The sequence below is a fragment of the Tachysurus fulvidraco genome, chromosome 24, assembly GCF_022655615.1.
Source record: "Tachysurus fulvidraco isolate hzauxx_2018 chromosome 24, HZAU_PFXX_2.0, whole genome shotgun sequence".
In the NCBI taxonomy this organism is placed as follows: Eukaryota; Metazoa; Chordata; class Actinopteri; order Siluriformes; family Bagridae; genus Tachysurus; species Tachysurus fulvidraco.
Window position 1 is genome coordinate 6,548,115 of NC_062541.1, and position 16,168 is coordinate 6,564,282.

Genomic DNA, 16,168 nt, shown 5'->3' on the forward strand with positions numbered 1-16,168 from the left:
AACCAGCACAAGGAAGGACGCTTTACCTTTCTGAGGCCTGACGATGAAGGACTGGGTGACGCCGTTGACCAGGCGACAGTAACCGTCTATCAGGTCGGCCATGTTCTCTGCCGTGGTGAAGGACGGCGTAGTGACAGTGAGAGGCTGGATGAGAAAAGATGGACAGAGACACAGAAACGGATCCACAATGAGTCATTATCAGTTCAGCCGAGCTGAGCGGAGCAGTAACACAGATACATTCTAATATGATATGAGCTGCTTGACTGCAGCTGCAAGTAAGACCCACCCCTGACCCTCTGTACCCACAGACACAACCCTACAAACTGCACGCACACAAACAAAATGGGGCTTTTAAACTACCAATACCTATAGCCAGAGACCCTGCCATATGATGTACTACATCATTATTAGGTAATATATGATGAGATAAAGACAGTAAAGGGCATCAGAATGACTACTGATATAATAGCTACACAGAGATATAACTTGTAATTTGCCAGGCTACATGACCTAATTGAAAATTAAACCATTCTGGTATCAAGAAATGGCACAACAACAAAAAAAGGTACACAGAAAAAGATTCCTATTAAACACACACTAATCATAATGACTATCTGGAGCAGATATCAGAATGAGTGACACACAGAGTATGTGTTAGAGACTGAAAAAAAATCCTTTAATATCAACTCTTAGCTGCAGGACAGAAATGAAAGAATCCATTCATGTGATGTATCAGAGGAAGAATGGAGCTCAGTGAAATCTGAGAAAGAGAGGGGGGGCGGGTGAGAGTGAGAGAGTCAGAGAGAGAGAGGGGGGGGTGTATGAGTGAGTGAGTGAGTGAGTGAGTGAGTGAGTGTGAGTGAGAGGGTGAGGGATAGGGTGAGGGAGAGAGCGAGAGAGAGAGGGAGTGAGAGAGAGCGTGAGAGAGAGGGAGAGAAGGTGAGTGAGTGAGAGGGTGAGGGTTAGGGTGAGGGAGAGAGAGCGAGAGAGAGAGAGGGAGAGGGTGAGTGAGAGAGAGAGAGAGAGAGAGAGAGAGAGAGAGAGAGAGCGAGCGTGAGAGAGAGAGTGAGTGAGAGGTTGAGGGTTAGGGTGAGGGAGAGAGAGCGAGAGAGAGGGTGAGTGAGAGAGAGAGACAGAGAGAGAGAGAGAGAGAGAGGTGTGTGTATGTGAGAGAAAGGGATGCAAAGGAGAGAAAAGGATGCAAAGGAGAGTGAAAAGCATTCAAGACAGAAAATGTGCGTGTGTGTGTGTGTGTGTGTGTGTGTTTCTATGAGAAAACATAAACCCTAAAGCTTCCAGAGTAGCAAATGTCATGGCGAATTAGCCTATGTGTAATTAATTTACTTTTTTATAGGCATTAAGCCAGTTTTTCTGTGGCAGAATTTCAAAAGGGTGATTTCCCTTCGCTGTGTGCAATTGTTGTGTAAATACGAGTAAAGATAGATTTTAAAGTGGATCCTGGTTTGTTTCACAGAAATCACAAATCTTAGTACCTGTATAAGCAGAACAAAGACATTGTGGGTCAATTGCAGGTTTTAAAATAATATCTGAAACAATTAAGATAATAATGATAAATGTTGCATTATTGTAATATTGTGTAAACTCACTGATTAGCACTTGAATGCTTTAAACCTAACCTGTTCATTGGTCAAAGGCATCAGATAGTGTTAACAATTGTTAATAATAAACACAAGAAAGAAGCACAACGGATCGCTTACCTCGTTATTAGCATTATTACAAATCCACAAAAAAGTAATTACGATGTAGTGAACTTTTAATCTATTCCAGAAAAATGTATGTGCTATAATGTGTGTTTAAATGTTCAGAGCATGTGCAGTACCTCAGCAGCCCCAGCCACATCCAGCTGCAGCATGCCCTTCCTCTCACGCTCCTCCATGCACGAGTACTGGATGCTCTGCACCTGTGTGAAGTTCGCCAAGTGTGTCGGCTGAAAGAAGAGAACACGCGCACACTTGATAAGATATTAGGAATATGAAACCATTCCAGGTTTGATTCTACTCCCAGGTTTTTTATCTCCATGTTTCTGACAGTGTATATACACAATCCTAGAATATCACAATTCTATCGACGGAAACTAGCAAGTGGAAAATCAGGAAAATCATCTGCCGTTGGTTAAAACAGACAATGATGTGGGATCGAATTCAAGGCGTCTCTGCTAAAAGTCATGCCAAAGCAAAGGCTAGGAAACTTGAGAGGTGTGAAGAGACAGAATTATATGTCTAAGGTCAACATACTCAAACACAAGTCTATAAAGATTGTTAACATCAGAAAGCTATTAGTCATGACGCCAATCGATGTAAGCAATGTCACAATGCAAATTTCGCTTTAACAGATAAAAAAAAAAAAAAAAAAATATACAGTAAACTGCATATACAGCTTGTTCAAGAGAGTGTGGTGGTGAGAATGTCTATAGATGTGAGGATGGCACTTACTGTTGAGCCTTTATCGGTCAGGTAGCTGATACCTTCCTCAGGACCAATAGCCAGCTCCACTGAGATAACCCAGCTCGACTGACACACACACACACACACACACACACACACACACACACACACACACACAGGAGTAATTTAACAAATTAACTATCAATCTAGTGTAACCTACTATCTGTTTATCTGAAGTACCAAATATCATGGATTTAACAGATATTTAACCCGTTTTGTCATGTCTAATTCAAGCAGATGATCCTCTCCGAGCCACCAGAGGGCAGTGTAAGATGTCTAACAGAGAGAGAGAGAAACAATGCAGCCTATTTCTCACACCTCCATACTTACCCCCAGAGCACATTTAAAGCACTCCTTGTCAAATCTGTAGACTGGAGCAAGGATCTCAAAGAACTTGAGAATGCTCTGTTCATCGTTCAGGCTGGCGAACTGCTTAAACGTCTGCTGAATCTGCTTCCGCAATGTTTTAGCCTGTGCCAAACCGGAGAAGAAAATATTAGCTGTAAAAACATGGCATGAGTCATATGTAAAGGTGTTCTGCTCTGTCTGGAAGACAAATCCTTATCCTTACATCTATGTTTATAGAAAGACTAAAAACGTTGGTGAAATGTGCAGGTAGGTTTTAATACAAGAAGCCAACAATATTCAGTGTTTATATATACACCAAAGTTTTTAGAAAAACAGATTCTCATTTTCATTGTAATATATTACTGCCTTATGGAGATTACTCAAAGCAGCTCTTTCATTCCCATTGAAGCTAGCTACCTGATGTAAATGTGTTTTATTCAAATGTGAATATATATCCAAATATATAAAATGTAATACTAAACTGCACTAATCAAAAAACAATCTATGTTACAATCATGAGGGTTGCAAAACGTTTAGAATCGATCTGTAATTTAAGAATCCACCATTTAAAAAAAAACAACAACATTCCAGTGAACACACAAAACAGATCACGTCAAACAGGCTGGAACATGTGAGCAGTGTGTAACTATATAAACCCCCTTTCCCTGACATCTCTCCAAGCATCTACTGAGGAATCATGGGAGAGGCTTGGTCAAAGAACAGGGACCCAGACGAAGATGCAGCCGGAAAAACATAGCTCTAGGATTCCCGTTCATCTTTACAATTTACAGAAAATCAAAGCAGAATTAGTTGCTAATTTTAGCTGACCTTCTAAGACTCAGCAGATGTCTCGGTATTAGTGGATATTCTACCAGGAGAACAGGGCTAATTGTTCAAAACTCACATCTGAGTGCTCAGTCACTTCTTCCAAGCTTAACTTGATTCTATTCACTATTGAGTCAAGTGTCTGGACTTTATTACCTAACAGATGGCCATGGCTGCAGTTTATCTATATGAACCTCTGCTGTGTAAATACAGCAGGCTGGAAATTGTCATCGATCACAAAACGTTGTTCATTTTTAATACAAATCCACTCTGAACTAACTCCATTATAACAAAGTAATGGAGAGGATAGGGGGGGAGGGGTCAGAAAAGTTCAATAAGGGGAAAAGGGTGTGAGCTAAAAGTGTGCTACACACACACGTTTCTCTATGTATATGGGGTCAGATGCCACCCCCTCTTTATACCGAGCATCTGTCCATGAATGTTTTACAGGGTCACAGGGCACATAGGGTACATTGAAACGGTATAAACTGCTGCTTTATGCCTTAACGTGTGCCACAGATTTATCTCCCTCTACACACACATTAGTGGTGACAGCAGCACAGACCGGGTCACACACATCCCTAAAGGCTAACAAACAGATGACCATCAACATCTAAATGTTACCCAAAGCAGATGTTCATATAAAATAACAAATGTTTAGAGGTACAAAAGTGGACAATGAGCTTTAATCCACATATTTTAAGAGACTATATGATTTAGGGACAAAATAACCTTAATCCAATCGCAAATGTTCAAAGATTTCGACTGCACCAGCTACTATAATATTTGCTTTGACAATATTTGCTTTCGATTTTAATTACCTCATTTAAAAGTAGACATTTCAGGCTTTCATTAGACATATTTATCATGTTCGTGTGATGAGTATCGGCGGAGTTATCAGTTCATGTTTGTAACTTGTTTCAGGAAGATGGTCAAGGAGACAGAGATGTCTGAATGCACACCCTGGTTATTTTCTTTATTTGCCAAAAGCACAGCGTTTTGTTGTTATTATGAAGGCAGTCAAATAAAAGTAGACACTTCACAGTTACGAATGATGTATTACATGTGTGTATGATTATGAATGACGGAGTATTTCAAGTGGATTTCACGTTGAAGAGGAAAAAAGCGCCAAAAACACGCTGGCGCACCTGTCGACCCCAGAGGGTTAATGTGCAGGTTAAAGTCATTTCTCTCAGACTTTCTAAACTTACCTTTACTGAATCTAGTAGACTCTTGGGGAAGAACCGCCGGAGACCGACATCTTTTCTGGAAAACAAAACAAAACAAACATACATTAAAAACAGTACAGTTTGGAATACACTCAGTACAGAATCCACTTAGACACACACTAAATGTCTAATGCCCAGCAGAGTCCTGCCAGAAATCTTTCACCATCCTCAAAGGAGACATCCATCTGTGTGCCAGATCGCTCAGAGAGGGACCAGAGGAAGATTCTCATTAGGCCTCAGACTTTTCAGCAGTTTTTGATCTCAGGATAGGTAGAAAGATGGCGTTCAGCAGGAAACAAGGTTTTAAATATTCTTTAGTGCATTTAGTCATATACTTGCTTTGTGTTTTAAGAAAAGATCATCCTTTATTCATCCCACAACAGCATAAGTACAGTTGCTAAAGAAAAAGATTATACCAAGGCAAGGCGACTTGAAATCACAAAATATAACAATAATAAATAGATTTGTAAAGTTCGTCGCAACAAACTTTGATGTTGGCTTTGACAAAGCAAGTATTCACAAAGGCCGGTGTTTTTTGGAGGCGAGTGGACATAAGGATCAGTGTTAAGTGGACAAAAATCTAGGGTGCCAAAACATTTGGAGGCAAGTGGAGACAAGCATGTGACGTCATCCGAATACTCTTGAAGAAGTTCCCCAAATTGTGCTGATTGTCTTGATATGTCACATGTCCATGTTGTGCTAATTTTTGATTTTGCATATTTTGGGGGCGGAGCTGCCAACCGAAAGGCCAGTCGGTACACCAATTTAAAAGTTTGTTCAGAGTATCACCCTAAAGGAGCTGACCGAGTTTGGTGTAGATAGTCGAAAGCTTGCCGAGTTATAAACCTTTAAAGTTTATAATGGGAGTCTATGGGGGAAAAAAGCCCACTTTGAGACCCGGTACCGGAAGTACCGGAACTCGGATAGCTTAGAAAAGTAACAGCAACCAACTTCAGACCAGGGTCTACAATATATCCGAATTTGGTGCATGTGGCTCAAAAGCCCTAGGAGGAGTTACCCTTGATAAATTTTTGTCTAGGCTTAAATAGGAAACAAAGCCACAAAAAATACAAAGCCAACATAATAATGTGTTATTCTTATTATTTACAAGCTGTTATAAAAAAGGTACAAAAATTAATTATTACACAGCAATAGTATTTTGTCCCCTGGTGGTCTAGTGGCAGGATCCTGTGCTCTCAGCGCCACAGCCTGTTTTCGATTCCAGGGCAGAGAACTGAACGAGCCACTGAAATGAACTCTCGTATGTTCATCCCAAGCCCGGATAAGATGGTGGGTTGTCTCAGGAAGAGCGTCTGGTGTAAAAATTGCGCCAAATCAAATGTCAGACCAGAACAGGAAGCAGCCAAATAATAACACCAGTGCATCCTGTTCTGCTTAACATGGCTTGGCCCTATAATACTGTGTTAATGCACACACACACCGGATTATTAGTATACTTGCCATTGACAACCCACAAGTTTTGCTGATGAAACCAATTTTATCTATGAGGAAGTTCATGGTCATATGTTTGACACAAACCTGCAACTCTAATTATTTACAGCACAGATGCTACACACATTCTGCTTCAGGCATCATGCTGTCACATTATTCTTGACTCTGATTAAACCCAGGATAGTAACTGCACATTGACGTGCTTGACACTTCTCCCCTCAGGGTAGATGCTGCTGCACAAACATGGTTCACAGTGTTTTTGTGCATGTTGGATGTGGATGTCAATGTCACACACGGTCTAACAAATAAAAACAGAACTGAGAAGACTGTAGAAAAGTTACCAGGCTTTGTGTACGAGTGAGTCTGACCATCGATGGTTAATTTAGTATTTCTGAGCACAGACACATTATTTTGTCCCTGAATGCAATCAATATGGTAGCTGTCATTGTGATCATCCCTCAACGCACGACCCAGCATCTTGCTGTTTAATACCTGTCACTTTCCATCTGATGGACAGTCAGGATTCTCCTGAGAAATCAATGCTTGGTGCTTTCAGATGTTGAAAGATGGACTCCTTTTTTTAACACTCATGAACATAGTGCGAGTCTCTCACAGCATCTGCAAGCTGAGTAATGAATAGTGTTTAATAAGTAAAGGTACTTACTCTAACAGCTCGTAGTTGGACTTCTTGTCCAAAGCATTTCCTCTCATTTCTTTGTAAAATCTCCTGAAAAGACAAGAGAGAAAAATGAACCCAAATGAATTCGTAATGCAGATCAGTAATTATTTAATACTTAGAATAGAGCCAAAGAAAAATGGGAGGCTGAACCCACCTGATCTCGAGGCATCCCAGCTTGAGCGCAATGTCCTGGTCAACCTGATCGGCTATTTCTAACATGTAATCATTCTTCACCTGAAAAAAGACAAAGATACACGATACTTTTTAGTATGATTTTTAAAGCACAAACCTACTGTCTACGTTTCAGAGCACGGTACTGTGAAACTCTGAACTGTAAAGACCTCTAATAAACTTTTGGAATCTTTAATACATCTGTATGACTAACACGTTGTTTTTAAAACTTTGTTTAATGAATTCACAAGTTTCTCATTAGTCAAGCAATTTTCTTCATCAAGGTACGAGCACTTAATCAGCGTTAAATCCAGCGTGACATACATCTGCACTGTGCTTATATAGGTACAGACTTTGTAATAAAAAATACTGGACTTATAGAGCCACATGCTGGACACAGACAGATTGCAAATTGCAACTACGTGGACTGAGTATCAAAGTCTGAAAAGTGTAGATGTTTGCTACTGGAACAGAGACAAAAAAAAACAAAAAAAAAACAGGCGTGTTGTGGATTGTGGCCTTAAAAATCGAGGAACACATTAAATCATCATCATCTTCATCAAGGAACACATTAATAATCCACTCAAACCCCGCAGTGCACCACTACTCTATCGGAGGCTTTGTTTAACGAAGCTGGACACACTTGCTGTAGAGCCGTCAGGGACACTAACGTGTAATAAACCTTTATTGTTCACATGAGGGTTGTGCTTAGCAAATTATATACATGGTGAACGTTTTTTGCAGTACACAAACTGAGCAGATGAAACAGATGAAATCACATTAGCTTTCTACCTTAAAGTTCCTTTTGTTGATTCCACATGTTACAGTACAACTTCTTCCCTAATGTGTAAAGCCTGGAGATGTTCGCATACTAGGCTGGGTCACAAGGAAGGAAATGAAATCAAAAACAGGGTTGTGTGATGCATAACTCAAAAAGTTGAGTAGTTTCCAATAAAAACACACCCTGAAGTCTTTTACTAATCTTACACCACAGCAACATCTTTAATTTATCACATCATATTTCATCCATTTATGGTCATGTATAAAAAAAACAAGTAAGATCTTGTTATTTCTTAAATAGTAGCAGCTAAATCTGTCACTCACTCATCAGCCTCCAGAATAAGAAAGGTTAAAATCTTGATGACTTTTGCATGCAGGAAAACTTTACCTCTGACAATAGCTCCACAAAAGCTCCGCCTCCTTCCATAAATACCAAATAAACATCAGCATACAGAAAACTTCACATCATTGACTGATTACAGATGAGTGTACTGTTGAATCTGTTCATGAGGTGTCCTTCATCCAAATCCCTGTATAAACTGTCTAAGAAATAGCGCATAACTATAAGCTGCTTCTCTAACAGCTAACACTAATTTGGGATTCACATTGGCCAATCAGAATGGAGGATTCAACCTGACGGTGTTAAAAATCCATTTAACACACACCCTTTGGCCATGGTGTGCACCTCCATCTGCCAGAAGAAGCCATCCATTTCATGCCTGTTCATCCACATAATCTCAAATGCCTTGGCGTAAACCCACACACACGGTGGATCAGCACCATCCACATCTCTGGCTCAGTTATTACACCGCGTAACCGCAGAATTCACACACACCCAGTGTAAACTCTTTTCCAGTGACAGGCAGCGTGACAGAGTGCTTGTTTTTGAGAACCAGCCCAGGTTTTCAGTAAGAGAGGAACTCTCCAGAGACCTCATGATCAGACATTACAGCCCAGTTTATTCCATAACCTAAGTAATACTTTGGTAAATATCACAGACAAAAAAGAAAAAGAAGTAGTCTACTTCTATTTTATTTGCAAAACCTCAGAAAAACGGAACATGATGCTACGTGCAATATGTAATACATAACCAACAACAACAAAAAAAACTTTATTAATGCAACAAAGAGAAAATCTAAGTATAGTGGTAATTTTCCCCGTTCATAGATTTCACAGGTTTAATGATGCAATGTTCACAAAATCAGATTTCATAGATAAATTTAAAGGATTTTTTGGGTATCACCATGTGACCCTGTTTAATCATCAATAGACTGATGTATATTTTCCTTTTTATTTTGCTTTTATTCTGAATGTGTATTTGCATATTGCAAGTTTGTTGCATTAATGCCATTACTCCTGTTTACTTTGAACCACAGAGCCATGATTGTAAGATTAATTTTACTATTTAGAATAAAAATACATGTTCATGTGTAAACGTGTATTTGAGTAGAATCAGATGGTGTCATTTCATCACCGTGGCAACCCAGACCTCCAAGACCTGCAAAAAAGCACTGGCTCGTTTTTAGTGGAAAAGCACCAGGTACAGAACTAGCCCTAGCTTCTTATTACTGAAGAAAAAAAAAAAAAAAAGTCTTCTATTCTCTGGCTCTCTGCTGACCCACCTGCTGGTAGAAGAAATTCAGCGTTGGTTTGTCTTCACTAAACTGAATCAGGAAGCCCTTTGTCAGGTAGCGGATCCGCAGCTCGTACCTGAAAGAGAGACGGGTACAGTGTGTGGGAGTGTTGGGAGGATTTCATGGATAATGCACCATTAAACTGTCAGCTGGGTCTTATATTGTGGCACACAAAAGCAGTACAATTCAAATGTAAAAAACAGAGGGAAGAAGAAAAGCATCTCTCCTCATAATGCTGCTACATGAGTCATTCTCTCAGCAACCCTTAAAGAGATGAACGGGAGCCTTGCTTGATGTCCTAAATACTTGATTTTTCCAGGTTTGAAGTGTGTAATAAAAAAAGCAACTAAAAGCACTGGAGTCATTTTAAATACAAATCATATACAGAACATTGACAAGAAAGTGGTGTATATAATGTCACATCCTGGTGTTTCTGGCCAACACGTGCTCATTCATCAACAAAACGGTGGAACAGCAGCTGCTTGTGAACACAGACTTTTCTACTACAGCTGTTAAATCGTTAATGATGCGGCAGTGGAGCCTCCTGGTTCGTCACGAGTCAGAATGGCCTGTGACCCCACTCGCTGCCAGAAATAACAATGTGGAGGAGTATATAATTATATTATTATATAAACCTAGGTTGGTATAGAGAAGTCTCTATCCAGTACCAAGCGTGAAAGCCCTACTCTATACTATTACATGCAAAATAAACGATATATAATAGAAGGAATTAAATATGAATGATGTATAAACGGAATTACCCAAAATTAGCCAGAACAGAGCACTCGATACAAACGAAATCCATGTTGATGATGTGAAGAAAACCTGCTGGCCTTATTCTATACAGCATCAAGTGAGTCAATCATCAGATTGTATACCTCCATTAAAACTCTACATAAACTGTAATGCATTGTGTAAAAATAATCACAACACAAAACCATGAACAAGAATAAAAACTAGAAGCCAACGTCTGCATTTTTTCCTTCTCCAGGCCATAATGCCCTTAAACCGGTACCAAATCTTCCCTTGAAATTTATTCCGGTACGTTTCATGCATTATGAGGTTAAACCATTTTCCCCCAATTATCCATTATGTACCTTATATACAATAACAACCAATGCATCATTTGCACAATGCACTGTTTACTGCACATTATTAGATACTGTTTCGTTATAATACCACATCATTTATACTGCATTATTATATTCTATGTGAACCCAAACCAAAAGAACTTCCACTGCTGATAAAAGCACCTGTTTGTTGGATCACTTCCTCATTCTCATGTCAAAGGGAATTTTGCAGAATTTTACAGGCCGCAAAATTCTGCAAATTTCCCTTTAAGGACAGACAACAAAATAGCTATAGGTGGAATTATACATTGCTCTTTAATGTATGTCAGCCCCAAGCACCAGGACACTACTGCATTCAACTTATTTCTGAAGCTATCCAGCAAAACTGGTTTACTGTTTATTTGCGGTTATCATCCATGCTGATTTAATGTCACATGCTGAACTCAGAGTTAAGGAGACCATGCCAGGTTAGGTGGTAAGAATTCCAAGTTGAGGGGCATTTTCTTTGTTTTTTCCCCCTAGTTATGTTTTAGTTGAATGCATGAATGCGTTTTAGCACTTATATGACAAGAAATATCTCTGCATACCATCAGGTGGCAGCAGTCTTTATTGGTGACACCATTTAGATCAACATTATATACATTTTCTTGAAGATCGTTTGGAATTAATAAATTTCTGCATTTGTTTAATGATAACAGAAATTTACCTGCAGGAGCAGGACATGTGTGTGTGAGAGAGAGAAAGAGAGAAACCTTTGCTGAAGATTTTCCAGTCATTACTCTCCATAAGTGAGGTAATGTACAACAGACAGGAGCAGGAGATCTGGTGTAGCTTACCTAATCTGTGTCAGCAAAAGTGTGTGTGTGTGTGTGTGTGTGTGTGTGTGTGTGTGTGTGTGTGTGTGTGCGCAATATTGACTAAGTCAGTGTGTGTGTGTGTAATGAAAGCTTGTGCAAGTGTGTGAGTTTAGTCTCAATTCTTTGCCAGTGTAATTTATTAGAACTGATCCCTCTTTGGCAGAGAGCATGGTGATAAGTGCACTCTGGTGCTCCTTCTGCTGCCTCTTGCCAATCCGCTGTTCGAGGATTCTCCACACATCAAACCATCCTCTCGACAACCCCATCACCCCGTTACTTTGATTAGAACCATAGGCTCAGCCACGATGAATGCCTCATGCGGTGTGAACGTACCACAAGAATCAACAATTATTGCGGCACGTAAGTTAAGAGAGAGAAGGGGAAAAAAAAACGATCAGAAAATCAAATTTTCAAAAAAGCACTTCAAAAAAATTAATACTTTTCCCCCAGTAGGACATGGCATGGGACAAATTTCACCATTTAAATATAATAGAGACTTTCTCAATATTAACATATTAATATTAAATTAAAGGATTATTTTGCCACCTAAAGGAAGTCTAAAATATTTCCGAAATACTGTGTAGGATTATATATATTTTGTAATATTTCTATTTTGTGATTCAAGATGTTGTGTTTTCACTGTGCGGATAACAAAAATCTTACTTTGCACGTCTCCCTTACAAAAAAAAACACATATTACGGCTGAAGTAAGGAGCTCAGTGTGTTGTGTGGCAGCAGTCAGTGGGGGTCATAGGGTGTGAGGTAGTGGTGTTAAGTACTGTTCAGGAGTCTAATGGCTTGTGAATAGAAGCTGTTTGTGAGTCTTTTTGTCCTTGATCTCACACTCCTGTAGCGTCTCGGCAGAAGCGTGAAGAGGTTGTGTTGTGATTGTGTATTGTATCTAATGATGTTATGGGCCCTCCTGATGACCCTGGTGTTGTGTGTTAGAAATGCTTACATAAAAAAATAAATACAGTGATTAAAAGATAAAATACTTATCTGTGTAAATTGAATTACATGTAGTGTGTTTTATCGTGGATCTGGGATACAACGAGATGTAACATATTAGCATAAGTGAAATATTACTAAAAATTAATCTGGAACCTTTAGGAAGTATAAAGTAATGGGGCGTAATACAGTTTTTTTCTGCTTTTCTACAGATCAGAGTGCGGTTTCTGAGCAAGACAAACTGATTTTTTTCTGTCTTATTAACTTCAAGAGAAAGTGAAGGAACGTGAATTAATGACTCTTTGTGGCTGGAAGTGATAACATGAACTCATTTGTGGTTATTCCACGACATTAAATGTAACTAGAAACGGATAGAAAGTATGACATGTACTGTAGGTGGTATGGGAGAAATAAGCTAATGAGTTATGGTAACGCTTCAATACCACAATGGGACTGAGATCAAAATCTGATAGGGCATAAGGTGATGTAAGAATCCCTAGATGCCCCACTGGGACATTATAAAAATAAAAACGCCCATTTTGAGACTATTATCAGTGCACCAACTGAGCCTATGTGAGCAGGAAGCAGGAAAGTCTAAAGAGGCTCCTCATGTTCCTTTGAGATTTAAGTACATTGTCCTTGGGCAATGACATCATTCCTAACCCTGAGGTCTCCAAGCTGGCGTGGCACACTTCCACCCAACCACACAAAGACGCAACAAAGACCCGCCAACACCTACGGAAAAACAGGCGGCGTGTGTCACTGTGCAGATGTGCTAAAGGGACTTCACCTGATGTTTCCCTAGCATGTGAATGTAACCGCATTCTGCTGGAGGATGACCTCACCTGGTTGACATGCTCAGACAGCCACCAGAAGTCAACGCATCGCCCTGAGGGTTTGTGTTCACCAACAAGCATTATATGTCAGAAGTAATTCATCAACATCCTCTGTTTTATGTTCCGACTCATCCTTTTTATCTGAGCACACCCCAAAGTCATTGACTGACTAAATCATGTGTTCCATATATAAACATGCGGATAAAAATGTAAAGGAGTGATAAATGTGTGAGGACGGAGCAAAAATAATTAAGGTTTAGAGTAAATTCTGCAATCTTATTGTGGTCAGACATTTTGTTGTAACAGTGGTTACTATTCATCCGAGTTTTCCCATTTTATTTTGAGGAACTCTGCTGCTAAATCTGTCTAAATCATGATGAAGAGACACCAGAAAAAGGTAAAGGTAAACATGAAGGTAAAATAAAACAGGACCTGCAACAAAACCTTGTGGGATACCATGCTGCGTATGTTTACAACACTCTGAATCTCAATTCATAAACAAACAAACAAACAGTCACGATTCTGTCCTGATGCTTCTGTTAACCACATTGAAATGCATCAAACCTGTTTATTCCTACTCAACGCTCATACATAGTCAAATTAATAAATAAATGGCAGATTGAAAAAGCTACATTTATTTCTTTTTCTCAGGGGAAAAAAAAATTCTTCAATTGTTCCTACTAGCCACAGACAGATAAAACAGAAGCAGGGAAAGGAACACAATGACATGAGTTTTGGGGGAAAAAAATTCTAATGGCTTAACTGAACCTCAGATTTCCTTGTATAAATAACATCACTACCTGTTTAAAGGTTCTCTTTAATAGTATTCTCTGACTAAGTCTTGTGTTAGGAGACTTGTGTTAGGACTTGCAAAATGGTATTAATGGCCTTTGTGATCTCCAGACTGCACCACATCTGCTTTAACAACACTAAAAGCATGTGCCTTCAGACAAAGCCCTTGAGGACAAAGCCAAGTCCTGAGTGGCATTGGAAATAAAGCAGCTGATGATTAAAAGACCACTACCACCCAGTTCTCTTGTTTTCTTGAGCTCCAGACTTTCTAAATTATGGGGACGCTAACAAAGCGTGTTATAGCTGATCTGAGGTGGGTGAAAAGAAGGTACAGCTGGCTAATAGAGCCTGAATGCGTGCAGTTTGGGCAGCAGTAATGGTACATTGTCTGAAGTGGTTTCGCGAGAGAAGACGATGTACGAAATGCCATCTGTGAGATGGTGCGTGGACACCATGACCTAATGGCAGACACATCTTCCAGTTGGTCCAGTGACAGTTTAAGTACTGATCACTATTCAGTAAACTACAATGGCAACACTGTTAGTGCAGGTGCTGTAAACTCAGATCACGTAGTAACATTCAATACTGCATTTGTGTGCTAAACCCAACAGACCTGCTCACAGCAGCACCCTCAATACTTAAACCAATAAAAACAAACATAGATATAAAACTACTGCTCAAAGAATTTCTACACACACACGCGCACGCACGCACACACAAACAAACAGACACGCTTCAACTCCGTGTCTGCTGCAGTGCCACAAGTGCTGGCTAAATCTCCATGACTACGAAGGAAGACAGCCACTCATCATCTTAGAATAAGGATGGGATAGATTTTTGCATGCACACATATTTGGAGAGACTATTTCCACCCACCCAAATAAAACCAGAATGATCGCTGCCTGTGTGACACCACGGCAGCACGTTGGCTTTCATGGCAACGACAAAAAAGCTTGCAATTACAGCATCACGACTTGAACGTGCAGACAAATTACAACATTTCAAGGATCAAGAGACTTGCATGCCATCAGTTTCTCTGTAGTATAAACATTCGGAGTTCAGTAAGATCTATACAAACATCGCACTGCATCATCTAGTCACCGATTATATATAGATTATATAATGTGCACACATTTATTTCTTTTTATTCATAAAAATAAAAACACAGTTGCAATAAAAGCCTTTAGAGACTCAGAAACATTCAGAAAAGTCTATTACGTGTCCAGAACATTTCACAGGGGAGTGTTGACACTAAACCTCATTCAAATATGCCATTTCCTAAACAAATGAGCCTGCATAGACTTTGTGTTCCTGACAGGTATCATGGATGTCATGGAGAACATGAGATGCGTGCATGTGGTTCACCTCCACTCGTCCTGTGATCGGTTCTGCTCGTATTTCTCCCTCACGTGGGATACGCCCATGTCGGGGTGGAGCCAGTGGACCTCTCCTGATTGGACATGGCTGAGGCGAAGGCCGAAACATGCCACACATTTCACTTTATGGATGTCCACGATCTTCTGTATGATTCCCTGTAGAGCAAAAACACACTGATTAATATTATGAATTACGATGGTGGTGATTGGTATACAAGTAACTTAAAAAAAAAAAAAAAAAAACAGCTGTGAAAATTTGTCCATTTACTGTTGTATACATTGTATTTGGAAAATATTTTCCTACAACAGTGCAGGTTTAACCCCTTTTACACGACACAAATCTTCCAATGATTACATTATTTATTTACAAAAAAAAAAAAAAAGCTTTTCTTTATCCTTTTAACGTTTCGTTTAACACCTACTAAAAACGCGAGTTCCTGCCACAAAAGTAGATGACACTGTATGAGAAGTATTAATGTGATATATGAAAAACACTGCTATTCCCTTAATGTACTGGAAATATCCCAGCCCAAAGGGAGGCGTGGGTGACATCACATCAGATGACATCACCGGTGCTAAAGCCGAGGCAGGAGACCAACAGGCTGACAGAGTGAGTGACACAATCGCTGTGCTGTTGGCTCCAGAGAGCCCAGGGTTGATGTAGAGCTCGCACTCCATGAGGACAAAACGCCCACACACACACACT

General features: G+C 39.7%; 1 protein-coding gene across 22 annotated transcripts in view; it reads right to left on the reverse strand.

Annotated features, from left to right (window-relative positions):
• Positions 1-16,168, reverse strand: part of ptk2aa (protein tyrosine kinase 2aa) — a 78,696-nt gene that overhangs the window by 27,276 nt on the left and 35,252 nt on the right. For 21 of the 22 annotated variants that reach the window (XM_047808144.1, XM_047808143.1, XM_047808139.1 and 18 more), the window contains 9 exons: positions 15,452-15,618; positions 9,572-9,659; positions 7,153-7,232; positions 6,984-7,046; positions 4,850-4,904; positions 2,796-2,936; positions 2,454-2,531; positions 1,841-1,948; positions 27-144 (listed from right to left, as the gene is read on the reverse strand). In XM_047808144.1, coding sequence (XP_047664100.1) covers positions 27-144; positions 1,841-1,948; positions 2,454-2,531; positions 2,796-2,936; positions 4,850-4,904; positions 6,984-7,046; positions 7,153-7,232; positions 9,572-9,659; positions 15,452-15,618 — 898 coding nt within the window. Of the gene's footprint in view, positions 1-26; positions 145-1,840; positions 1,949-2,453; positions 2,532-2,795; positions 2,937-4,849; positions 4,905-6,983; positions 7,047-7,152; positions 7,233-8,976; positions 9,448-9,571; positions 9,660-15,451; positions 15,619-16,168 lie in introns of those variants that run through there. The other variant, XM_047808161.1, reaches the window with a different exon arrangement.